Raw genomic sequence first — 19,046 nt, 5'->3', positions numbered from 1 at the left:
TCTCTGTACACAGAGAGCTGTTACCCTTCCCTTTATAGTTATGACAAGATCAAATTCAAGGTTCTTCATGGGACAGGCCTACATGACCAGAGGACCCCTCTCTCTCCTGCTCGCTTGGAACCACAGAATTATCTGTGAACACAGTCAGATTGCTGGGATTGGGAAGCAGAGCTTTCTTGCTGGTTGTCCCATAGCTATGGAACTCCCTTCTCACCGAAAGGAGAATTACTACAAATTTTATCACCTTCAGGTAGGGTTACCATATTTCAGCACGGAAAAAAGAGGACGGGAGGAGCCCCGCCCCCGTTCTGCCCTAGCCCCGCCCCCGTTCTGCCCTAGCCCCGCCCCCGTCCTGCCCTAGCCCCGCCTCTTCCACTCCCCGCCCCCCTCAGAACCCCAACCCTCCCCCTGCTCCTTGTTCCCTGACTGCCCCCTCCTGGGACCCCTGCCCCTAACTGCCCCCCAGGACTCCACCCCCTATCTAAGTCTCCCTGCCTCTTGTCCCCTGACTGCCCCAACCCTTATCCACACCCCCACCCCCAGACAGACCTCTGGGACTCCCACGTCCCATCCAACCACTCCCCACCCCCACCTCCCTGCCCCTTCTCCTGCCCCCCTTACCCTGCTGCTCAGAACAGGGTGTTGGGCTCTGTGCGAGCCGGACACGTGGCTGCGCTCCCCAGCACAACACACAACCCGGTCCCTGGCCCTACACAGTGCTGCTGGAGCGGGGCGCGGTGCTGCCGGGGAGGAGGAGCTGCCGGCTCAGAATGCAGGGAGGGGGGGAGGAGCTCCTCTACAGCTGCTCCGGAGTCCAGCCCGTGACTTTCCTGCAGCCCTCCCAGCCGCTCGCTCTGCTCTGCCGGGGGAGGGGGGAAATCCCGGACATTTTGAGTGATTTACAAATTCCCCCCGGACGCTATTTTTAGCACAAAAAGGAGGACATGTCCGGGTAAATCCGGACGAATGGTAACCCTACTTCAGGACTAAGTGTACAGCCCACCTCATCCATCACAATGCCTTTCTCACAATAACACCAGCCCTTGCAAATAATAAATATGAAAGCTTAATATAAAAGTAAATGGAAGAAGGGCTTAAATAACACTTACTGTTTGCTTTGAGGGGGAGGAAGAGAAACCAAAGACACTTCAGTTTGGTTTTCTCTGTAATTTTATCAGGTGCTCAGGTAAACTGGGTGTAGGATAGATTAGACTAGACAGATTAATTAGGGTAGGTCAGAAATGGCTATGGTCTCTACCCTGAGTAACTCCTACGTAAGTTTATTAAATATTATTTATTTTCCTTTGTGTAACCGAAGTAACAGGATAGCTCTATGACACCTACTTTGGTTTCTATATATTGGAGTTAACTTGATATTTTCCTTATTTTTGGCTTAATTATAGCTCTTATGAGAGAGGAGGTACATTACCTGAGTGATGGGATCTGGCAGTATGATCTCTTTGGAAGGCAGATATGGTCAGATGTTCTAGAAGGAGCATGGAGAAGGATGTCCCATGCTACACCTGTACGGTGGGGGTAGCCAGTTCTCCTACCAGTGTAGCCATACCAGCCTTGCCCCATCCAGAAATCCCACGTAGAGGTACCCCACTTTTAGCCCCTGTGTTGGCAGCCAGACTGATCCCAGTTTATCTTGCAGATAGGGTTAACAATAGGATAGAAACTTTGATCTAGCCCATCAGTTTGAACCTGGTTCAGATCAATAGTGATGGAGGGGGCGGCAGGATATTTTCAAAGATACAGATGGAAGGTAGGCACTTAGCTGCCCAACTGAACGCCAATGGGAGTTAACTGTCCTTTGTGCCTTTGAAAATCTCCCTCTAGAAATCATGTCTGTCTAGTGGGTCATTTACAGGCCTAAGTGCAATGAGTTGGTAACTCCAGTGAACTTCCTTGTGGATGGATGCCCGTATCACAAATACCACCATCACAACGGGCCTACTGGTTAGCAATCTCAGCAGAGAAGCCATGAAGATTGTACTGTATTCTCACATCTACAGTTCATATGGGTCAAGGTTCAGACACAAGGGTGGGGAGCAGTGCTGGGAAACTTGAATTACTGCTGTGCTGTTCTGTAGATGGAGAATTTCAGTTTTCCTCACCTTCACTCTAGCACCTTTCATGAGTGTTTCACTTTGTTTTATAAGGAAAAATAATTAAATACACGGTATGTTGATTCTGATGGCTCTGAGTTTGCTGATGGCTTGAAAGGGATGAAGCTAATTGTATCAGTTACATGGGTGGGATCCATTATTGCTCTCGGTTAAACCAGTAGGAAGACTCATCAGCTTCAGTGGGAGCAGGGACAAGCCCATTTTATTGCTTAACAAAATATCCTGTGATGCAAGGGATGTGATCTGCTACGATACAGCCAGGGCAGAAAGAAATGATTGAAAAAAATGAAAGTTAAATCTTATTTTAAATTATGCTTTGGTTAAAAAATACTTAGAAATTATGTACAAAATCCTGCTACACTAACAGAAGGTAGAATTTTTCCAGTATTTTTATGGATGATAATATGGTGATATATTTATCATCAAAACAGAAGTTTCTTCGAGCTCACCCATGGTTGTGTCCTATATATTTATTATAAAGTGAAGGAATAGAAAAAAAAAAAAAAAAAGGGGGGGGGGGAATTTCCAAATTTCAGATTCAATGCCAAAAACATTGACACAAGAGTTGTTGTGGATTGGGCTCTTCTCAACAGGTTACACTGCCCAGAATTAATTATATTTCTCCAGTCAAGATTAGGGTTGCCAACTTTCTAGTCGCACAAACCAAATATCCTAGTCCTGCCCCTTCCCCGAGGCCCCACCCCCCGCTCACTACAGTTTCCCCTCGTTTGGTGGCTGGCTCTCCCCCACCCTCACTCACATTCACTGGGCTGGGGCAGGCGGTTGGGGTGTGGGAGGGGGTGAGGGCTCTAGCTGGGGATGTGGGCAGAAACCAGGGGTTCAGAGTGTGCTAGGGGGCTCTGGGCTGGGGCAGGGGGGTGAGGGCTCTCGGCTGGGGGTGCAGGCTCTGGGCTGGGACGGGGGGGTGAGGGGTTTGAGGTGCAGGAGGGGGCTCTGGATTTGGGGGGGCGCTCAGGGCTGGGGTAGGGGGTTGTGGCTCGGGATTGGGGCACGGGCTTACCTCTGGCGGCTCCCGGTCAGGTGCGCAGTGGCGTGGGCTAAAGCAGGCTTCCTGCCTGTCCTGACTCTGCTGCGACCCAGGAAGTGGCCAGCAGGTCTGGGTCCTAGGCAGAGGTGCGGCAGGCGGCTCTGTGCGCTGTTCTCGCCTGCAAGCACCGCCCCCTGCAGTTCCCATTGACCGTGGTACCCGGCCAATGGGAGTGCAGAACTGGTACTCGGGGCAGAGGCAGTGCGCGGAGTCCCGTGGTCCCCCCTGCCTAGGAGCCGGACCTGCTGGCCGCTTCCGGGGTGCAGCATGGAGCCAGGACAGGTAGGGACTAGTCTGCCTTAGCTCCGCAGCACTGCTGACCGGACTTTTAATGGCCTGGTCGGCAGTGCTGACTGGAGCTGCCAGGGTCCCTTTTTGACCGGGTGTTCCGGTCAAAAACCGGACACCTGGTCACGCTGCTTGCTACCCTGAATCACAAAAGCAAATAATGTCAGTAATCTGTGGAACAAACACTGCTTACTCAATTAATGAAATATTTTGATCTGTGTAGAAAATTATTTTCATGATATATACAGTAACTAAGATTAATTTAGTGACCTTGTCTCATTAAGCACAGATTTTATAGGACAATGAAATATTTTTATATGGTGTTGTGGGGGATTAAGGGGGATTAAATGTTTGACATCACCCTTTTGTCTGCACAGGGCTACATTTGCTTTATCACCCACTCAGTAAGCTCTCATTTGACTAAGAACCTACCCTGAAAGAGTGGAAGCAATGGCGCAAACGGAGAATCAACAAAATAAGTGGTTATATTTATTACATTTCTAAAGGCAAACTGCAGCTGCTTGACAGCAGGTACCCTAGTATGTGGATTTTAAGAAATTTTTGCAATTTGCTAGAATAAAAGGAGAGCTCAGAGAGGAAATCCAAACTGGGATGCCTTTGTCGTCTGTTTTCAGTGATGCCTCGTTATACTTGCATCCTCTTTATGGTATGCTGTCTCTAAATAACAGGACCACTAAAAGTGAAAGGTCATTGAGGTGGATTGGTTGAATCCATTGCATTTCTGTTTTGGTAGACATGGTCCTGGTAATAAAACTGCTGCTCTTCACCTGCCTCTGGCCAACAGCTGCACTAACCAGTGTCAGTTCTCAAAGTGATCATCATCATCGTTTTCATCAACATCATCAACAGAAATGCTCATCCATGAAGAAGCATAACAGGTAAGCTGTATACCCTGGCTCACTGCTGCCCTTCTGCTAATAAACATTGTGTGTCTGTCACCAAACCTAAGAAGGCATTTTCTTTGTTCAGAGTCCTACTTGACTGGTCTTTGTGTTTGTAGAGCACTTAGCACAGTGGGGTCCTAGTTTTGCCTGGGGCATTTGGGTGCCCCATGAGACAAAAAGTAATTCTATTTTACAGTAACGTTTCTATCACTGATCATTCTGTATCATGATTATAAATACTTTATACATATATATATATATATAGTGTGTGTGTGTGTGTGTGTGTGTGTGTGTGTGTGTGTGATCAGTTAGATAATGTTTGTACAGCTCTTTGAAAATGTAAAGCACCACATAAGAGTTAAGTATTGCGATTACTGTATTACTGTCAACATACAATTGTTCAAGTGTTTCAGTTTCTTTCTACCATCAGAAACAAATTCATATCTAAAATTGGGTTTATGCTATCATTATTACGTTATCTTGATTGCACTAAATATCAGTGTAATAACTACTGTATCCAGATGCTTTTTTCAACAACAGAATAAGGCTAGTTTAAGTAAGTTTTCATTTTAATCATGTTACAGTTGGTTACTCTTCTGGAATACTTTATTTATGGAATTATTCCACGTCTAACTGCAAATCCCAAAGCTTAAGCGGTTTAATATATTTTATTTAGTTTTTAGTTGGGATTATTGCATCTAACTATTACAGCGAAAGGCAGGCTTTAAAAATATTAGGTTTTCTCCTTTGCCTTTCTTCATCAGGGTGGCTGCTTTAAAAGAAAATAAAAAGGTGACATCAAGCCTTTTGCATTTAAGTTTCTGGGTGAAATGGCTTCTCCCCCCCCCCCCCCCCAGCAACTGCTTGTATAGATCAATTTCATATCATACATGTGAGGCCTCTGAATGTGTTTACATTATAATACATAAATAAAAATGCAAGGTCTCAATCTACTGCCGATAATAACCCATCCATCGAAATTATGCCTTATCACGAACGCATGAGACATTTTGATAAATAGTTAAATTTATGGGAGGAAGAAAGGGAAGGCGATTGTTTCCCCATATTCTGTATGCATAGCATTGTGTAATAATGGACAGCACGGGACTCGTAGCCTATTCATGTCATGCCATATGTTGATAAAGTACACCATAATTGGACTCCTCTGGCAGCTGCACCACCTCTGAATCATTGAATTTCCTGCTGAATTTGTGTATAAGAAATACATGGTAGTGGAAGCAATCATAACTTAATAACTGAGGTGCATGGAAAAGATGCACGGCTCAGGGAACTAGTAATGACTCATCTTTAAGTCACAGGTTCAAATCCAGTCCAAGCCAAGCAGACCTGAAAGTTCTGACTGTTCAGCAGTCTGTCTGAAATGAACTGAACATCTAGGAGTCATCACCACTGGACTCATTGTCCATTAAAAACAAGAATCCCGCTATCAAAATGGGAAATAATTGCCACTTTGTTAGTCATGCAAGTAGGTGAAGAGCTGCATGGGAATGGAGACTGACCTACTGTCTAACACCTCAAGGTGGTCCCTGCTTGTCTGAGTTGAGGAATGTTGGTAGGGAGGTGAGAGAGATGTGTATGCTACGGTTCCCGCTCCTTGTCCTGTTCTGTGAATAGCAAACTTGAGTTTCTGGCTGTTGATCCAGTATCCACCACTGGCATAACAATTCACAAAATGGGAGAGGGTCTGGCAGTGAGAATGTGCATCCACAGTAGAATCCTGCTTGACATACTGTACAGACCTATTGCTGTATGATTGCAACAATATTTGGTGCTAATATAACGTCTTTGGTTTCAAAGAGCTTTACAAACATTAACTAATTAATCCACATGAAACTCCTGTGAGGTAGGCAAGATAAAAGGGAGAAGCATGTCAACATTGACCTCCATACAAAGAGAAGGGAGTTGGAGAGGAATTCCACGACCAGATCCTCAGCTGGTGCAAATTGGCGTAGCTCCCTTGAAATCCATGGAGTTAGCAGATATACGCCCACTGAGGATCTGCCCTCAAATGCTTGTATTCTGTAGACCACTTGCAACATTAAGTGGAATTGGGACTAGACTGCAGGTTCCAAGCCACAGAGGATCCCAGAGCTTAGCAGCTGCTGAGCAGCATTTCTGCAGAAAGGAGCCAAATACATTTAATTTTTCCTTGTTTGATTCTCTTTGGCATTATTTCTAAAGGGGGCATTATCTCCAGTCCATTTCCACAGGGCCTAACTTTCCAGCAACCTCTTTTTCCTCCTGGGGAAATCCCTTTCAGCCAGCACTAGGATGATTAGGGACACTGCTGACAGATGGCCTCGTTAAATGAGTGGCCTTTTATAAAGAATCCCATGTGAAAATGTTACTTAACCTACAACTTTCACTGGTTTAATAGAGTAACCAACTTCCCCCTCCAAGCTATTTGTCTGCATTCTCTCGCAAAGAAGATTTTAAAGCATTAACCAAAAGTACACGAGAAAGAGATTATTCTCTTGGTCCATTTCCTTCAATAAAGAACAAAACATTTTGACTGTCAAAATGTTATGCTTTTTGCATTAGTGAATGCAGATTTTACTAAACACATTGAAAAATCCACTCTATGAGTGGCAGAAAGGTACATTTGCAGCACATGATTCACAGTAACTGCATGTGGCTCCCTGTTGTTCTGTCTTTGGACAGTGCCTACCACAAGAGTGTCCTGGTCTATGATGAGGGCTCCTAGTGGGTATGGTGATAAAAATAATAAATAATAACTGAACCAGCTTCTTAACATGCTTTTAACATTGATATTTTTATCCTGTAATTTCCTGGGTTTTCTTTACAAAAGAAAAAGAGGAAAACAAATTCTATTATGTGCCACTAACGTTGTTTCTCTGCCTCCCCATCAAAAAAAGGGGGTTGAGCCCTGAACTTTCAGCAGAGACTTCTACCACACCAACTACAAAAGTAATTACAATAGCTGGGAGCAGCCTCTGTAAGCCAGCCACTGGTGGAGGACACATAAAACACTGTGAAACAGTGGAAACATATGCGGGAGTAGTCATGCTTTGCACACAGCATAGCCAAGCTAAGATTCAATACATTCTTTCTGAGAGACAGTGTGGGTGAGACATGAGTCTGCCACGTTAAAGACCCAGATTCTGTTCCCAGCTTGTGTAATTTTTTGGTGAGGTCTGAGCCTTTGCTTAATAAAAAGTGTTGTGAAGGGAACAGAATTTTAACACCAGTCTCTAGATATGAGTCTAGAATGTATGGTGTCCTGGTTCCAGCAACAACAGGAAAAGGATCATCTATGTTGTCTGTGTTCCTTTTGCAGGTTCAGCAGTGTAGGACATGCTGAGATGGTACCATGCGCAGTGCTAATGGAGTGTTGGCTGGTTTTGGCAGTAAATCTAAGAATGAGCTTTAATAAGCAAAATACAAATTGGAAATGCTGATTTCTTTTCAGCTTCTAACTTGGCCAAATCTGAATGATTTATTTAAGGGGGACACCAAAAGGCACCTCCTTGACCCCAGGATTATCTCACTGCCAAATTTTAGAGTCCTGCTACAAGCCATTGAGACATTAGAGCTCTTTAAAAACAATAGAAATGTTATCATGAAGAGTGTTGAGCAACCGCTATATGAGGTCACTGCCACTCCCCCAGTAAAACATGTGACTTAGTGTGGCATGCATTAAAGTTGCAAACATATTATGTTATTTCCAAACAGAAGAAGGTATCTAGGTGAAAACTGATGTATCAGTTTCTTCAACAAGTGTTTATCTATCTTGGATACACTCTCTCCCACACCTATAGATGCAACCTCCGAGGGGATCGAAGGGGACGTGTGTCCCACCGCCAATTTATTTATATCTTGTTGATGTTCTCCCTCAATACAGTTGTCCTGTGCATTTTCACTCTGGGTCTCTCCCCTCCCCATTTTCACTAATTTTTTTTCATGTGGTTGTGTCACTGCCTACAATCCAGTAATCTAGTCATTTCATCTAATTGAATCATGATTGTGAATGTCAGTCAGTACAATGAAGCTCCTGACTTGATTGTTTTTTAAAACACAGCAAACGAGAAATTAAAATGAGGAAATTAGACAGCACCAAAGTACGCCCACTAAAGTCTGAGCAACTTCTCCGCATAGATGACCATGACTTTGCAATGAGACCTGGATTCGGAGGTAAGCAGCCAGCTGCATTAACATTTCTATACTATTTAATAGTTTCTTCTTGCACTATAAGCTGCCAAACCCGTGCCCAGCAAGGTCATGTAAAAATGGAATATCAAGTTTAACTGAGATTTTTCCCCTCCTTGGCTTAATCCAAGGAATAGTTTACGACAAAAGACAATTTTTGTACTTTGCACAACAGTAATAAGAGTTGCCAAATTATCTACTCACAGCTAGGTAATTTTTTACCTTTACTGTTACAGATAGAATTCTATTATCAAAACATTGCATTAACATATCCCCCTAAAACTATGCTGTCTAGTAGCAATTAGCAAATTCCTGAAACTCATCAAATTTGTTTTGAAGTTTTTAAACAAGTTACCAATTCCTGAGTATATTGAGTTGGCATGAAGCACTGAATTAAAAAAACCCAACCTTATATTTTCGGTTTATTGGCCCTTGGACTCCTGTATTATTGGTTTGCATGTTTATTTCTTCCCTGTTTAATTACATTATATGTGAATAAAAAAGGTAGCATATGGGATCCTCATAATTTGGATATCCCATTACAGGGCCAGTTTCTGCCACTGGATACACATTGACATGTCCCTTTGAAATTGAGGCATGACATACCTGTGAATTACAGATTTTGGTCCTAAGTTATTACACTAAAATCGAGAAAGCTGCCTTGCTAAAAGGCTTTTGTGAACCGGGGCCAGCAGTTCTGTGTTCGTGATTCATCAAAACGGACTGGCCCGCTCCATATTATGAATACAAAATAAAATATACAAGGACAGATTCTCAACAGCTGTAAATAGGCATAGACTTCAGAGAAGTCAATGGCTGTCGGCCTATTTACACTAGCTGATAATGTGGCCCACAGTATGCAAATCATGGAAACTGCCAGTAGCTAATCCGAGCAGAGCTATGTACTTGCAGTGTGTATAGCTGGCTATAGTGGGAGTAGTTTTTTGAAAGAAGTGCTGCACAGAATGCAGTGTTATTTAAGTTGGCCTTTGTAAAAGCGCATGCTGGCTAAAGGCAGCCCCCAGGCCCCACATTCCTATTACTGTCTTGGCCCCGGATTAAAGCACTCTAGAGAGTTGTAGTTCCCGGATGGATTAATAGGAACTCCAGGCTACAGCAAGAAATGCTGGGGAAGGGCTATAAATATGCTCCCCTTCACTCCACGAAAGAGAGACCTAGAGAAAGAGAGTAGCAGCACCACCCACCGCCGTTACTCTTCAGCAACTGGGTCTGGGCAAGACCTAGAGTGGGGCTACTAACAGAGAAGGAGCGTGGGATGGGCTGCAATGAAGAAGCCTGGAAAAGAGCGAGAGAGAAGGCCTAAGAGGCAGGCAGACAAGCAAGCAAGTAACTCAGGGGCTGTGGGATGGGAAGGAAGAGTGAAGTGGGAATGTCTGAGGCTGGAGCAGATGGCTACTTTATTGTTTAGGGTCTCAGGGCCATGGGCATCATTTCAGAAAAATTCTAGGGGGCCAAAGTTGTGTCAGCATATAGAACATTATATGTGATGTATTATATCTTGCAAAGGCTGGGAGGAGGGGGAGTGGAGCATATAGACCTATGAAAAGTCTGTTGGAGGCCAAAGATCTGCGCGGGGCAACTGAGTCTGCCCTGCCTCATAGCAAATGATGCCCCTGCTCAGGGTTGTCGCTCAGAGAGCAAATCGAGTGAAGGCTTTTTGTTTGGATATTTTCCAGTGGACTCTTGTTTACCTTGGGAAAAGAGGAGTATTTTATTCCAGCTGGAGGTCTAAAACTATCCCTGACATGGAGAGGGAGACTTCCAGCCAACAGGGAACCTGAGGCACAGCCATATCCTGAAAGGGAAGACTAAGCAAGTCTTAGTCTTTGGCCCATAGATTTGCCCATGACATGCAAACTGGACGTGGGGCAATGAAAATCTCCTGGTCGTGGTGGACTGGATAGCTCAGGGGATTGTTAAAGATTGCTGACTTAAACCCAGACATTAGTAACTGAATATCATTACTGTCTGATGGCCTGCTAGTGGTCTTGGTCCATTTTCCAACAGGCAAGTCTCCTTATCACAATAAAACCCCACCATGATGTTCACTGAACGCTATTTCTGAAAGACAGGCGAAGCTAGTAATCTGAAATTTATCAGTCAATGGCTTTGCAAGTTACCTCGGTGTCCCTCCCTCCTGCTTTTCCACTCAAGGAATTGTAATTTATGGAAATGCCATCTGTGAAAGCAAAAAGCATTTCCATGACAGCAGACAGCTCTCTATGAAGTACTCTATAAAGCTGTCTGGAGAAAGGTAATTCTGTTTCACAGAGGATTTTGATATTTCAAAATCTGATTTTGTTACAATTAGGAACGAAAACCAAAAATGCCTAAATGCTCTGTGAAAAGGGATGGAGCCACAGCTCTGGGACACTACACCTGGCTAGCTACAGATCCTGGATTCCCCAGCAGTCCACAAACATTTCAGTTTAGCCAAATCTGCAAACGTCAATGAAACAATGTTTTGTCGGAATTTTTCCAGACAGCTCTAGTACTGTTTCACAGGGCCATTCCACAAATCAGTATTTCTGGTGTGAGTACAAATTGCTTTCAGAATGCACACTGTGATATACAAATTTTAATTTTTTTCACAGGAAGCATTTCTTTTGGTGCCTGGCAGCTTTGTTTTCATTTTTGTCGGTCCTGTCCTCTTATTATCACATGGCTAGTAATAGGGCCTGATCCAGTGCCCATTGAAGTCAGCTGGAGTCTTTACATTGACTTCAGTGGGTATTGATGATCATATTGCCATGGGTGAATAAATGCATACTCAGGTGAGGAAAATGGTAACTTATCAGCCAGTGGATTTGCAAATTTCAGATTACTAGTTATACCTCTGTCTTTCAGAAGTAGCTTTCAGCAGAACAAGGAGTCAGCTATATCTCCCTTCCCCACTAACATCCACAAGAAATAGTGGTGAGGGTAGCAACATATCTGCCATATCTTCCTGTTCAGAGGTTTCCCAGATCTTCACAAGAGGGCTGTTAATATCTAGAATAGTACTGCCTGCAATTTCTATAATGGTAAATAAGAGTAACACTGAGAGGCTATGGGAATTTCTAAGAGTAACAGATGAAAGTCTCAATAAAATTATCTTTGGCCCTGATTCACTCTTCGCATTACTCTTTGTTATATGCTGGTGTAACCCCATTGAAATCAGTGGGGACAGCCATGAACCCTGGAAGCCCAGGCTGCTGCGGAGCTGGGTGGGTGAGCTGGCAGGAAACCAGGCAGGTTTGGAAGCCTGTTTGGGTTCCATCAGACTTCAGTGGAGTTGTGCCAGCAAAACATGGAGTAACGCAATGGTGAATCAAGGCTTCGTTGGTAGTTAATACACAGTTGTGACATCACCAAAAGGGGCAAGCCTCAACTAACCAATCAGAACATGACTTTGGATAGGGTACCCTAATTCATCCCGTGACAGGAGAGATACAGGATATGCATTTCCTTGAAGGAGATTGACTTTCCTCTAATGCTGAAGTGTATAGCAAAGGGGAGTTTAAATACAGGATGAGATGCAATTGGTGATGGGGAATGTGTACTGTTGTTAAAGACACCGAAGGGAAAGAGTCAATATGAACAATACAGCCTAGCTTAAAATATAGGTTAGTTATTACTTGGAGGATGTCAACCATGTGCAGTACTATAATTATTCCTGGAAGTTGGAAATTGGACCAGTATTACTGAATAAATCTGGAGACAGATAATAGATTTTGCTCTCTTTAATCTGGATGTCGTCACCGTGGGTCTCTGCAGCTCTGAACACACACAAAAACCAACCAAACAAAAAGCCCTCCTTTAAACATCACCGTGGTCTGATAGCATTAAAATTGCCATTTGAATCTGTTCTATAGATTATTCGCTTACTAACTGAATGGTTTGGCCTGTTTTATTTTAAATACTTTTTTTTCTTTTGAGTGATCAAGTGTTTTCTGGCTATGGTTTCTCACTCTGGCCATACAGGTGACTGAGGGGAATTGGTGGTGTGGGGTGGAGGTGGGGGAAGCCATGAAATACTAATTAGTGGGGAAACGATCTGTTCGGGATGCAGTTCTTTCCAAACAGGAGAGCTTTAATTGTGTCTCTCTAGAACCTGAGATATGCTGGTGAAAAAGAGGAGGTGCTCCACTAAAGTAGCACTGGAGGCATTCTGGGCTCAATTCACTATTGCCCTGGTGCATCATTTACCCCAGTGCAAAATGGGTGCAAATGCCACCACTCTCATGTGGTAGCCTATTTTAGCAGCTATGCAATGACTACACGAGGTTTAGGGCCAAGGTGAATTGGGCCCAGTGCCTCCAAAGTCTTTAAAATAAAACAGGCCAAACCATTCAGTTAGTAAGTGAATAATCTATAGAACAGATTCAAATGGCAATTTTAATGCTATCAGACCACAGGCACCCGAGGGGCATGTTGGTTAGTGTCCTGTGCTACCACCTGAAAAAGTTATAGCTCTTACTTCCTCCAGCGAAGCTCTGCTGGAGAGCATGGAGAGTGTGGAGCCCTCGCCATTGTAAACACCCTCTCTGGGGCCGACTGCCTCTACCGCACAGCCTGTACAGCCTGCCTAACCACAGCTGCCACCTGCAGAGCTACCCTGGAGTGGGGAAGAGAGCCTGCTGTGCTGTCTCCCCGCTACCGCACCTGCACAGCATCAGCCATCATCTGGCTTTACGTCGGGGAGAGATTTACAGCACTTTGGCTTTATGCATGCAGAAGCTGATGCTTTTTTCAAGCTTAACAGACAGCATCTCATCGCTGTGATTCCTGGTGGACTTGTATCTGTCCCACGCACGTGTGCCCCTTAGCATGATTTATTCAGCTCAGTTAGCTGCATCAGCTAACAATACTGAAGGGGGGGGGAAATCAGGTCAGAACAGTTGGGTAAAGAGCATATATTTTAAAAACAAAAGACTTTTTTTAAATAGGTCAAATTCTGCCCTCAGTTACACCCGTTGGGTTTCCCAGGTGTTACAGCATGGAGCTGGGCCCAAAGATTTTGGTAATGCAGCCCAACTAAGTCTCCTCCCACAACAAATAATCTTCCCCTTACTCTGGGGTAAGAGCATCTGGCTACACACCCTCCATCAGCCTAAAGCTCACAGAAATTCCCTCTGTGTCAGGGGAATTCTTTAGTCCAAATCTGTCCAGTTTAAATTCACTTTGCACTGTCTGTGGCCCTGTGGAGGTGAGAACTCCTATTTTAGGCTGACTGGGCCAAATCCTGCTTCACTTACGTAGGTGTAAATGTGGTATAACTCCACTGTAACCAGTGATGTTATTCTAGATATATGCTGGTGTAAGTGCAAGCATAATTTGTCCTTCTGACTCTTACCAAATGATCTTTTTAAAATTCAGTTCTGACATTACTAATTTATTAATAGATTAATTTGCATATGTAAACCCCATGAATAGGATACGTCAAGATGACTCAAAACCAGCTGGCTATTAATGTGCTGTTTCTACTTCTTGCCATAGAATGCTTCTTTGCCTGCAACGCATTATAAAATGAGGTTAAGTGAACCAAACCTATAATTCAGAACATAGCTCTGGCTGTACTCAAACATTAAAAAAAAAGAGACTCAGTGTTGTAATGCATTTATTCCCAAAGCTTGGCTGTCACATTGTTTCCTTGGCTGGATTTTCTCTTTGCTTCTGTTTCATTTCACAGTGTTCTTATAGTTTGAGAGTCACAGATAGGCTGCCACAAACACCCTCTCTCACACACAGGACCTGTCTGCTCCAAATTAAAAAAAAAAAAAAATTGAAGGAAACCATTGCTTGGGGCACCTTGAGTTTGCAATCCTTGTACAACATCTTGAGTCAAAACAAAAGCTGCCGGAGACATTTTACAAGCTTTAATTGTAATGGCTAATTGCAGCAGCAAGGAGCAGTCTTTATCTTAGGTGTGGCCGGGCTAGAGCAGTTTAGAATAAGTTTTCCCCAGTGTGGGCTCAAGCAGCCACAAGCATGGCAGCTGCACTTCATCCAGTCTTCCCAACTCCATCCCACAGTGCATTGTCTTGTTTCAAATTTTGGAATTACCTCGGGTGACCAGATGTCCCGATTTTATAGGGACAGCCCCAATATTTGGGGCTTTTTTTTTATATGGGCTCCTATTACCCCCCATCCTGATTTTTCACACTTGCTGTCTGGTCACCCTAAAATTACCTCAAATCTCTTCAGCAATGCTGAACATGCTGGATTGTCCTTCAGAAGTCCCAGAATGGTACAGTGTAAGTGTGAGGTGAACCCATGAACATTAGTCTGCACTAACTCAATACACAGGGAATTTATTACATTTTGTAAGTGTAGTATAGCCTGCAGAGTTACTCTCTTAAGGGTTTGTGTCGTGTTTATGCAGGCCATTTCAAAAGTTAATGCGACATAAACCCCCTGTGTTTAGACAAGCCCTAAAACTGTTTGCTTCCAAAGTAAAGGCTAGCGTCAACAGAAACTGTCCAATTTGTCATCATAGTCATAGAGCACATGCGTCTGTCCACACAAATATCCCCCACTGCTTGAATGCTGCCCACTTCCCTGATGCAATGATCTACACAACTTCCCCTATCCATTAATCCACTTAAATTGCCCTCTTCCACCCCCGCCCCCGCCCCCTGCCATGTGCTAAAACAATTTAATCTGCAGTATGGAGGGAGCCTAAATTATGATTCCACATATCATTAGCTCCTGTTAGCATTACCTGTACCCATATTGCTTCTGTTCCAATTTAGATAATTTTTCAGTCCTAATCAGTCCTGACGAAAGGTTGAACTGCTAGGAGACTCTGTTCCTTCTTTTAATGTCCTTTTGAAAGCCAGACCAATGTGAGTGAGCATGATGTGTTCCTCTGCCAATGGGAAAGCAGAAAGGGATTATGTATTTAACATCTGTACAGTAGTGTAAACCTCATCCTCAGAAATGGTAATTGCCTAAAAGTACAGTGCCATGTTACCCATAGAAAGGAAAGGAAAGTCAGTGGATTCACATGCAAATCTTTTAATATCTTATAATGCCCTTTTAAAAATATCATGGCCTCAAGTCTCCTAGCTGTCTGTTAGGTATTGTGGAACTCTTAGAAAATAATCCAACTTGGACTGCAGGAGGAGGGAGAAAATAAATTGCATTCCTCACACCACGCAGAACTTCCACAGCCTTACTTTAAACTCCAGGCAAATGATCACTTTCAGATATCAAAATGATGTTTCCTGGCCAGCTATGATCTGCTGTGTCACCAGTCAGACTGGCTTGACAGGCAGAACTCTCCCATTTGAGAGAGGTGGTTGGAGAGAGCTGCTCTTTGAATCCCTTTTAAATAATCTTCCTGTTTAGTGTTTCTTAACTACATTATTTGAAAGGCTTTTTTAAGTCACTGTCTTGCTATCCCATCACCTTCGGAGGACTTGCTAGAGTCTACCACACACCCCTCCTTTCATTCATCTAGCATCTGCCTCTCTTCTTCTCTTTGTGCAAGAGCCATCTCCTCTGAAGCTTCTATTACTTGGATGAGCCCTCCTGGATCTTCTGTCCTCATTGACTCTCCAGCTTGTTTCAGTTCTAGCCACAACTTATTAATTTCTCTCACCTTTTAATTTGTTTAAATTTGCAATGACTATATATTGGGTAATTATTTAATTTCTTTGTGCCTCTTTCCCTACATGTACAGTAGAATTCTACTTATCCATCTTAGTGAAGTGTTTTGAGATCTACAGATGAAAAGAACTATCTAAGCATAGTTATTGTGATTTAAGCACATGTATAGTCTTTGTTCACATTTACACTGGAGTGGAACCTTATGTTCCCTATTGCACACTGCAAATGGACCTGCAGGATCAAGGCTTGAGTGTGTAGTTGGTCGTGTTAAGGCTTACCATGTCTTTGTGAGGGCAGTCCCTAGGCCTGGTCTACACTACGAGGTTAGGTCGACTTTAGCCGCGTTAAATCGACTTAAGCCTGGACACGTTTACACTACGAAGCCCTTTCTTTCGACTTAAAGGGCCCTTTAAACCGGTTTCTTTACACCACCTCGACAAGGGGATTAGCGATAAAATCGGCCTTAAGGAGTCGGAATTGGGTTAGTGTGGACGGAATTCGACATTATTGGCCTCCGGGAGCTATCCCACAGTGCTTCATTGTGACCGCTCTGGACAGCACTCTCATCTCAGATGCACTGGCCAGGTAGACAGGAAAAGCCCCGCGAACGTTTGAATTTCATTTCCTGTTTGCTCAGCGTGGAGAGCACAGGTGACCATGCAGAGCTCATCAGCACAGGTAACCGTGATGGAGTCCCAGTCCCAGTTCCAGGATCGCAGAAGAGCTCCAGCCTGGACCGAACGGGAGGTACGGGATCTGATCGCCATCTGGGGAGATGAATCAGTGCTCGCCGAACTCCGAAGCAGTAAAAGAAATGGCAAAACATTAGAAAAGATCTCCAAGGCCATGAAGGACAGAGGCCATAACAGGGACGCACAGCAGTGCCGCGTGAAAATTAAGGAGCTAAGGCAAGCCTACCACAAAGCCAGAGACGCAAACCGAAGGTCCGGGGCTGAGCCGCAAACATGCCGCTACTACGCGGAGCTGCATGCCATTCTAGGGGGTGCAGCCACCACTAGCCCAAGCGTGTGCTATGAGTCCCTCGCTGGAAACAGGGAAGCGGGTTCGGCGGACGAGGAAGATGAGGATGGAGAGAACATAGATAGCTCACAGCAGCAAGGAAGCGGAGAAACCAGTTACCCCAACAGCCAGGATATGTTTGTCACCCTGGACCTGGAACCAGTAACCCGCGAACTCACCCAAGACCCTGAGGGCACACAGGGGACCTCTGGTGAGTGTACCTTTGTAAATATTACACATGGTTTAAAAACAAGCGTGTTTAATGATTAATGATTAATTTGCCCTGGCAATCACGGCCAGTACAGCTACTGGAAAAGTCTGTTAACGTGTATGGGGATGGAGCGGAAATCCTCCAGGGACATCTCCAGAAAGCTCTCCTTCATGTACTCCCAAAGCCTTTGCAAAAGGTTTCTGGGGAGGGCTGCCTTATCCCGTCCGCCATGGTAGGACACTTTACCACGCCAGGCCAGTAGCACGTAGTCTGGAATCATTGCATAACAAAGCATGGCAGCGTATGGTCCCGGTGTTTGCTGGCATGCAGACAACATCCATTCCTTATCGCTCTTTGTTATCCTCAGGAGAGTGATATCATTCACGGTCACCTGGTTGAAATGGCGCAATTTTATTAAGGGGACATTCAGAGGTGCCCCTTCCTGCTCTGCTGAACAGAAATATTCCCCGCTGTTAACTACGCGGTGAGGGGGAGGGGTGAAGTGACCATCCCAGAGAATTGGGTGTGTGGGGGAGGGGAGTTAGTTGGGTTTGTGCTGCATGTTAAACCTGAAACCGCAGCCCCTCCTTGCAAACCCATTTTAAATGGCCAACCCAACGGGTGCTTGGTATGGTTAATGAGAGCAGTACTGTTTTAAAGCATCCCCACTTGTTAACAAGGTTAAAAAAGCCAAAAGACTGTGTCTTACCATGGCTGCCTGCAAGCTGAAATCTGTGGCCTGGCACTGCGTGAGTGATCTCTCACACCAAACCGGCAGGCCCTCAATATAAGAGGAAAAATGCGACCTTGTAACGAAAGCACATGTGCTGTGTGATGTGAACAGCAAAATCTAACGTGAAAGAGTGTACCCATTGTTCTCTAAAATGTATCTTTTTTAAACAACTCTCCCTTCTCCTCCACCAGCTGCAAATGTTTCACCTTCACAGAGGCTCGTGAATATTCGAAGAAGGAAGCGAAGGACGCGTGACGAAATGTTCACTGAACTACAGACTGCCTCCCACGCTGACAGAGCACAGCTGAATGCGTGGAGGCAGTCAATGACTGATTTTAAAAAAGCCCAATATGAGCGAGAGGAGAGGTGGCGTGCTGAATCGCGGGCTGAAGAGGAGAAGTTGCGTGCTGAAACGCGGGCTGAAGAGGAGAAGTGGCGTCAACTTGTACTCAGAAAGCAAGAATCGATGCTCCGGCTGCTGGAGCATCAAAGTGATATGCTCCTGCGTATGGTTGAGCTGCAGGAAAGGCAGCAGGAGCAGAGACCGCCGCTACAGCCCCTCTGTAACCAACAGCCCTCCTCCCCAAGTCCCATTGCCTCCTCACCCAGACGCCCAAGAACATGGTGGGGGGGCCTCCGGCCACCCAATCACTCCAGCCTAGATGATTTCCAGTGCAATAAGTTTTAAAGTGCACTGTGTCCTTTTCCTTCCCTCCTCCCGCACCCATCCAGGCCTACCTTTGCAATTATCCCCCTAGTTGTGTGCTGAATTAATAAAGAATGCATGAATGTGAAGTAACAATGACTTTATTGCCTCTGCAAGTGGTGCTCGAAGGGGGGAGGGTAGTAGGGGAGGGTGGGGTGGTTGGTTTACAGGGAAGTATAGAGTTAACCGGGTGGGGGGGGG

The 19,046-nt window shown here is 44.7% G+C and overlaps 1 protein-coding gene across 1 annotated transcript in view; it reads left to right on the top strand.

Annotated features, from left to right (window-relative positions):
- The first annotated feature begins 4,224 nt into the window (after nt 1-4,224).
- Nucleotides 4,225-19,046, top strand: part of GABRR3 (gamma-aminobutyric acid type A receptor rho3 subunit) — a 40,462-nt gene continuing 25,640 nt past the window's right edge. Inside the window, exons 1-2 of the mRNA XM_026659040.1 lie at nt 4,225-4,367; nt 8,434-8,546. Of these exons, the coding sequence (XP_026514825.1) occupies nt 4,225-4,367; nt 8,434-8,546 (256 nt within the window). The remainder of the gene's footprint in view (nt 4,368-8,433; nt 8,547-19,046) is intronic.

Source organism: Terrapene carolina, unplaced genomic scaffold (genome assembly GCF_002925995.2).
Source record: "Terrapene carolina triunguis isolate 2854851 unplaced genomic scaffold, T_m_triunguis-2.0 Scaffold558, whole genome shotgun sequence".
NCBI lineage: Eukaryota > Metazoa > Chordata > Testudines > Emydidae > Terrapene > Terrapene triunguis.
This window is presented reverse-complemented; position numbering and strand designations above follow the sequence as displayed.